The following is an 8215-nucleotide window of genomic DNA, read 5'->3' on the forward strand; positions in this document are numbered from 1 at the left end:
CCTTCTCCATCAGCCAGGAAAGGGAAGCCAATGGTGACCTGCTCAGACGGGTGCCCACAGGCCAGAGTGAGAACGTGACATCCCCAGACCGGCACCAGCCTTCTCTGACACCACGTTAAATTCTCTACCAGCTTCAAGGCAAACTTCCGACTGCATGCCAGTTCACTGCCAACATGCAAAACCATCACCAAAAATTTGTGGGGGTGGTTTGGTTGATGGGTTGTTCTTTTTTTTCTTTCATTTAGCCTACCCCATTTTGGCTCGAGGGTTTACTCTCTGAGAAACGGTATTTTTCATAACAGCAAGCGGCAGCAGGATAGTCTACCTCGCTTCCAGTCAGGCAGAAATCTGAGGCTACTCTGGAAACGAAGGATGCAGAGCGTGTTCTGAAAGCTGGAATACATCAGCTGGAAAGGGCCACGTTACGGAAGCCAATACAGTTACAATCAATAGTCTAAACAGGTCACTAAATATCTGGTGGGGTGAAAAATGTTTAAGAGCACTTTATTTTGTGAAGACTTGTTTTTAAAAACAAGAGATGTACCTACACAGTACCAGCACTCCCTACAGTCATAAACTCTTAACTTCCCCTTGGAACATGCTGGTTGATAAAAGTTATTACCTCATTTTAAATTTAAGCCAGTATTTGGTTGCTACTAATCAGTAGGGCTGTTTTGGAATTTTGTTCTGGACAATGATAAGTCGTCGCTGACATCTGTGGACAACGATACATGAGTAGAAAGTTAGGTTATTAACATACCCGTTTTTTTACGCTGAATATCCTTTTAAAGAAGATACAGTTAGGGATTGCATAGATAGAGTATGCAGTATTAAATCTCTGTGTGATTATGAATTTTAAAAAGCATCTTTTTAAAAGTGACTACAAAATCAAGTTGTTCCTTTTTGCACTGACCTCTTGACAGCACTAAAGCATAACCCATAACAAGCGAACTTATTTCCACAGCTCGAAGACTGAAGTGTGCTATTTTAACATTTCAGACATTAAAAAGTCAATTTCTGGAAACTGAATTTGTGATTACAGTCTAGAAAATAAAAGGGAGTAGATGCAGATTTGATTGAGAGGCTTTTCAGGTAGCAGCACTCCACTATCCACCTCCCCCTGCCCTGCCCCCCATCACCCCCACGCAAATGCAGGTAGCCAAGGGGCTGCAGGAAAGTAATTTCCAACCATGCTGCTTCAGAAACAAGGTAGTTATTTTAGAGAAAAAGGGACAGTCTGAAAAGCAGCACATAAGGAAAAAAAAAAAATTGGTATCAGCATGATGCGAAGGAGCTCAGTAAATTTCCTATTTTTAAGAAAGTTTTATTATTACAGTAAGAAGCCAGAGCTCAACAAGAGCCTTTTTTTTTTTTTTCTTTCTTTCTTTTAGACAGCCAGAACCAGCACCCCCAGTCCTCAGAATATACTGAAGCTCAGCACTGGGGAGAGACAAGAGGTAAACCACCTCTCTCAGGACAGGCCCAGTCAGGGTGGAGGTACGGATGTTTCCATATAAAACAACTGTCTCAGAAAGACAAGGAAATAAAGAAAATATATGAAGTTTCAGCACTACAGAACTGTGAGCAGAGAACTTTAAAAATTAACAGATCAGCATAATTTACACCTTTAAAAACTATATATTTCATTCATAAATATCTAATTAGTAACTATTCCGGGTTTAAACATAAATATTCAAGTTGGTATTTGCTTTTCCTTTGTATCAGTTCATGCGAGTCCTGTAAGGATCAGTTCCTCCTGCTCAATTGCAGTCCCGTAAACGGTCTTCACTAATGGGTTGTGCAAAGGCCTTCATTACCTAGTTTGTTGTAATAAAACTTTAAAATTCTGCAGCTCCCTTATACTTGTGGAAAGCCTGTAAAACAAAGACTCCTTAAGCGTTAGTAAGTCAACTGGGAAAGAATAGTGCAAGTCACTATCTGCCATGGGGGCTTTTTGCTTGTTCCCTCCCTTCCCGAACACAATTCTATTCCAAAGCTGAACACACTTCAGATACTACTTTGCCTCAAGAGATCTACTACCTGACTCTCCATTGTATTTATGTACCCTACTACAGGGATTAAAGCTTATATAGAATGTTTAATTGTCATGACTTCATTTAACACCTAAAAATCTCTAACCAGGGGTAGCAATGTTTGTTACATTCTTTGAAACAGGAACTGATTGTTACACTCAAGAACCAGCATGATGAACGAAGCAAGTTCTGCCCATCTTTTAACGCTGTTAAAATATTTCATTTCATCACTTGAATGCGGTAAATTATTTTAAAAAAATCAAAACGTAAGTTTTAACAAAAAAAAGTTGCATCTCACACAAAAATCCCAAAGCCTGAGGGCTAAATGACAGTGTTAAAAAAAATCTCCAAGTATTTTTCTTCCTTTTCACTACTTTTTACATACACATGTTTAAAACAAACACAAATGCACTACAGCTGTAGTCAGTGCTCAAGAAGGAGGAGATGTACTCAAAGTCAAATGCTTATGACTGCTTAAGAGATTTAAATCCAGCTTTCAGGAGATGGAATTTATGAGATCTGAGATAAGAGACAAATTAGATCCAAACACAGAACGACGACCAAGGCTAATACTCAACACTCTACATAATCAGTTTGGTGGCATTAAGTTTATCAGTGTTCCTAACAGCAATTCGGCCTTCAAAAAGCTACAGCTGCACGTATGATTCCATCTTTCCACAGACCTCGAGTGCTGACACAGAAGTCTTACAGTTTTTCTGCTGTGCAAATGATAAAACCTTACCTTCCAAAGGCGTTCACAAGAGCAACTATTTCTTGACGTGTGAGTTGAAAACCTTTAGATGGGCTGTTCTCAGGAAGGCTCTGTATTTCTTTTTCAGAGAACAAGATCTTCAGAGCAGTTCCTAAGCCTTGAGTCTACAAAAAAAAGTACAGTGTTTTAACATCAGTAAGATCACTCCTTCGAACGCTCAGAAGGCTGTAGACAAGTTAAAAAATGACTAATCCAGGCAAACTGCAGTAGCAAGTCTTATATTCTGGCGCTTCCTCGGCCCAAATAAGTGCACACAAACCAGGACACTAGTGCAAAGGCGTGCCACTGCACGAGGTTCAGTCACTTAAGAACATTTGTTTCCTCGGATATAACTGCTCTTCACCCTCCTGTTTTTAATCTCTTCCTTTTCCATCTCTTTCCTTCTCAGCCACAGCAAATGCATATGAAAATGTGCCTGTTACAACACTCGTAGCTCCCTCCCATCCCTCACCTCACAGGCGCCCTGCTGCTTCAGGAACTGCTGGACCAGATCTCCCCTTTCCTCTCCTCTCCCCCTTTGAAGTCAAACCAGGTTTTATTATGAGGCATTACAACACTTCTGCTTTTTCCACCTCTGGTCCCAGTGACAGACATTGCAGTTTCAGTTCCAATCCCTATCTTCCATACAGAAATAGAAGAGAAACAGCCATTCTTATTTCTCCTTTTAACCAGGCTACAGAAAACACCACTGGATTTTGACAAGAAGTGGTTGAGGCTGGCTGCAAAAGGATTTTGTCAGTCAGGAAATCTGGCCCTATTTCATTCTGTGTGAGAAGAAAAAAGCAGCGATAGATCAGAAGCATTAACTAGGACAGGGTAGGCAGAACTCCAGAAATTTGGCAGAGACCACCAAATTTTTGATGTTCTAGATTTCTTTGAAAACTGAACTCCGATAAGCTTAAGGCTGTACAGCAGTACAGGACAGGGCCTGTAGTGACAGGACAAGGGGTAACGGGTTTAAATTGAAAGTGGGAGGTTTAGATTGGATATCAGGAAGAAGTTCTTCACGGAGAGGGTGGTGAGGCACTGAAACAGGTTGCCCAGGGAAGCTGTGGATGCCCCATCCCTGGAAGTGTTCAAGGCCAGGCTGGATGAGGCTTTGAGCAACCTGGTCTAGTGGAAGGTGTCCCTGCCCATGGCAGGGGGCTTGGAACCGGATGGTCTTTAAGGTCCCTTCCAACCCAAACCGTTCCTTGATTCTATGACAGTAGGCACCCCAAAGTAACAACTGTTCTCAGACTGGACATAACATTGGTCTTGAAGTTTAAAATAATCTTTTCAATTAAAAAAACCAAACAAACAATGTCCAGAAACTAGATGGTTTTTCAACTTTTAGCTTTACCGTGCACCTTTGCATTCCTTTGCTGCTTTCTGCACAAATTGTGAGAGCCTGGATTACTTCATTCTTACACGTCAATTGTGGAGTTAAATCTGGATTTCCTATCAATTAAGCAAGTGCTGCGTTTCCAGGAAGGCTTCCCACAGGGGGATTCTACAAGGCTCATCTGATCAGTGAACACAGGTAAGAGACTGACTGCCAGCAAGACCTCGCTGTGAAGCGTCTGCCTTAAATACGTTTTCTTTTGGCGAATACAAAGCTATACCTTTTAGTAACCTAAACAGCTGTTGACCAAACAAACAGGTTTTCAAACTTTTTAATTTGTCTAACAACAAATTAAGCGTACATGTATTTTCAACATACAGGTAAGGCTATCGAAGACGACCCCTCTGTGCAGCAAGCCTGAACGCTAGGGTAAGAAGGCTTCCCACCAAACCCAAACCGGTGCTTGTCTTCTCACCGCCCCCCGCCGCCGCACACGCAGAATAAACCGTACCTGCAGTTTGCCCCACAGCCTGCATTTGTCACACCCAACACAATCCATTATGCGGGATATGTTCTTGAAATGCAATCGGAATTCTTCCTATCAGTTAAAAACAACGTAAAGAGAGGTGAGGTTGAAGTACCTCTTAGTTTTACAAAAACAGAAGGTTAAGTAATCTAGAACATCAGTTCTCTGCTACTAAAACTGAACAAAACCACTCCCTTATGGGGTCAGGCCATAACAAAGGTCCACATAAACCCAGGAATCTTGTTTCCAAGCCACTGCTAACAATTAATTCCTCAGATAAAAACACCCTGCATGTTCTGCATTTTTGGGAACGCATGAATTCTGTACACTGAGTTTCTACCAACTTTTTCAAAACTCTTGAGCCCTAAGTACTGTATCTGTGTCCCCGCCTGATTCTTCTTCCATCATTCAAATCCCTTTTGAACCAAGCTACCTTTTTGACAAAGAGGAAAATAAATTACAATGCACAAAAGGCATTTCCTGTCCAAAGCTATGGGTAGATTGCTGCTTTGCAGGTTCTGTCACAGTGGAAGCCAGCCCAACACAGCACTAATTAAGATGATCTCGATTAACTATATATGTAAGGTCAGAAAAACACAAGCAGGACTGATAAACTATTAGCCCCTTTCTAAGGGCATGCTTTCTAATGCTGATGAAATTCCATACCACTACTGAAGTAAGGATGAGAAGTGCTGAGTATTAAAACAGGCCTTTATGGAACTGCAGTGCATGCCCGTCTGAACACCAGGCCGTCGACACAGAAAGCTGCTAGGTAGTTACAGCAATCGCATCAGGTTCCCACCTCTAGGAACTATGCTGTTCTCACGTGAAGTATAATTTGATGTTACACTGTACTACATTACATCACACCACATAAGGCATCTACTTTTTAAGCAAACATTGCTGTTTGGTTTGGTTTTTTTTTTTTTTGCCCCCCCCCCCAGCAAACAGACGCTCTATTTAAAAACGCCCATCATTGCATCTACCGGTAATACCGCTTCAACTCATCTGCCTCACCACAGTCCTGATGGCAGAGCCAAGGCACTAAACCAGAGATTTCAGGCTCCTTGGCTCAGGACACCTTGTATTCATTTACTATAAAACAGATTACGAGGCCTGAGATACAATGCTGTACGTTTTTATCCCTGCCTTTCTACTCTCAGCAGCGGTAGGTAGAGAGGATTTCTAAAATAACACAGCTTAATTTCAAAATGGATGTTTTGGGTGTCATTCAGAAAAGTAGCTTTACCTTTAAAGACTTAGCTCCCTTTTTATCTCCAGCAAACATGGACTTTTCATCGAAGTGCATGTGAAAGGACCTAATAAAGACAAAATGCAAGAAAAAAACCCAAAGACTGGCATCAGCTACAGTGTTCCATCACACTTGGTGAGCAGTTGATGCCACTGCTGTAAAATACTTTTCAGAGTCTTTGCACAGTATAAATTTTACTATTCAGTCTCTAACTTGAAATCTGTTATTTACAGTTTTGTTGAGAATTTTCTGCACTCCATTCCCACTGATCAAAATTTCTTTCTAATACACACTGAAATTGTCATACTGTTTGCCTTTCAGTCAATCGCTGTCTGCCCACACCTCAAGCACCGAGCAAGATTACGAGCAGGGACAGCAGTGAAGCCACCCAGCACGTTACCAGTCACAAAAACGAGTGAGAAGGTGAGCATAGGAACTGGACTGAAGAACCTTACAGAGTAATCAGAAGGAAGAAGGGATGGCTAGAACCCCACAGGTTAAGTTTGTGTTAAAGCTGGATTTACTCGCTGGATCATTAAAAAGACTGTATGTACTATTTTACTTTTCAAAATAAACCATGTTCATCTTATACTGAAGAATCAGAAAAAGCAACAAACAGGGAGTAGCACAGGGTGTTGTCTAGGTGGGGTGGGTTGGTTGGTTTGCTGTTTGCCTTTTTTTTTTTCTTTTTTAAAGTCTGGTATATTCAATCCTCAAAAACATTCATCTCTTCCCATCCACTGTAAAAATTCCTCTTGCTCTCTCCCATGACTTAGTTTTATTCCTTCATTCCATTATCCTCCTCATCCCACCCTGTATCGAAGTCTTCTATTCTCACTCACAAATATAACTGAGAATTTCAAACAATCGATAAAAAAACTCCCTGCGCCTTACTTTGTATCCCTGAAGATGTCTAGTAAGAGAGCTTTAGATTCAGCATCCTCATGGCCGTTTCCAGTGTAAAGGTCAACAACCGAACGCTCAAAGTACGGCGCAACCTTTGACAAAGCACGCAGCTCTATCAAATACAAGAAATACAAGTTCTTGAGCCTCCTCGGCCCTTCTCCTTTTGTTTCAGTAGGGTCGAAGCGGCGAGTGAACTCTTTCACGTTCGGTCCCCAGCGAGGCTTCCCCCAGGTTTCTACACAAAGGGGGGAAAAAAAGGACAGGGAAGTAAAACATACATATTTGGAAAGACAGCAACTAAGTATACATCCAAAATTTTCAGAAAAAAAATACATGTTACAAGTATACTTAGACTTAAATTACCTTCAAGAAGATAATTTGCACACAGATGCAAGTTAATGCTAGCATGAAGTCCAGAAATGAGTTTGTAAAACACTCTCTTCTCAAGACAAAGACCTGTCCAGGAAAAAAGCCAAACAGACCCCAAACTAAATACTGGAAATACCATATTAAAATAAATACACCTTGACATTTCAGTGACATAAGTTAAATGATGCAGACTTGCAAGAGTTATAACTACAGTACTTCGGCGTTGTTAAAAAGCCTTACATCCATCGTCGGTAAAGTTTACCTCCTACTTTTTATATAAAGATGTACCAAGAATGAAGTTTGATATTTCTTACTTGGTATTTTAGTGTTTTAATACATACAGTCAAACAAGTATCTGGTCAGTCAGTACAGATAAACTGCCACACAAAAATAAGACCCTTACTCTGAGCAATAAATTTGAACTAGTCTTGAATGTTGACGGTCTGGAAACCAGAACTATACCATGACCCATCATCCTACCTAGAATTAAAGCTACCGCTGAATTAGAGTTGCGACCTCACAGAAAAACATCAAAAACCCCAGAAAAACCTTATGGCATAGGAAAACAGCAAACATATTTCTTCCCAGCTCTACTGTAACTTCACTGAAGATTTAAATGCGCAGAGAAAACCTTGAAACGTAACTTCGATGGCCACGGGCTTCTACAGCGTAAACAGAAACGTGATGGCACTGGGTGGCCAAAATATCATTTAAGTGCAGAAATTACTTATCACTTAGATCCAGACTGGCCTTGGAATTTAGGACTCCATTCCTTTCTCAAAGATATTTGGGTGACCCCCCTGCCACTCCAACCTCCACAGAGAGAAGTGGGAAGAGCTGACGGTGAAGCCTATCTGTGAGGCTGAGACAGGGCCTCACTTAGAGACACCGCATTTTAAAAATCATGTGAAGTCGCATGTTTTCCTACAACAGCACCAGTTAGGGATTCCCATCTAGACACATAAAGGCTTATGAAAGGCAGAAAGAACTAAGCTTAAAATTGGGCACGTTTAGAATCATAGAATCACTAGGT

At 41.1% G+C, this 8215-nt stretch overlaps 1 protein-coding gene across 1 annotated transcript; it reads right to left on the bottom strand.

The window, feature by feature from the left end:
* Positions 1–1388: 1388 nt before the first annotated feature.
* Positions 1389–7269, bottom strand: LOC104512974 (ERO1-like protein beta; the record flags this gene model as incomplete). Its single annotated transcript, XM_010156182.1, has 6 exons — positions 1389–1874; positions 2776–2909; positions 4641–4727; positions 5905–5974; positions 6802–7048; positions 7177–7269. Coding segments are annotated over 6 exons (692 nt in total), but the record flags the coding sequence as incomplete, so codon positions are not given.
* Between the last annotated feature and the right edge of the window lie 946 nt (positions 7270–8215).

This window comes from Eurypyga helias, unplaced genomic scaffold (assembly GCF_000690775.1).
Source record: "Eurypyga helias isolate BGI_N326 unplaced genomic scaffold, ASM69077v1 scaffold3410, whole genome shotgun sequence".
Classification (NCBI taxonomy): Eukaryota; Metazoa; Chordata; class Aves; order Eurypygiformes; family Eurypygidae; genus Eurypyga; species Eurypyga helias.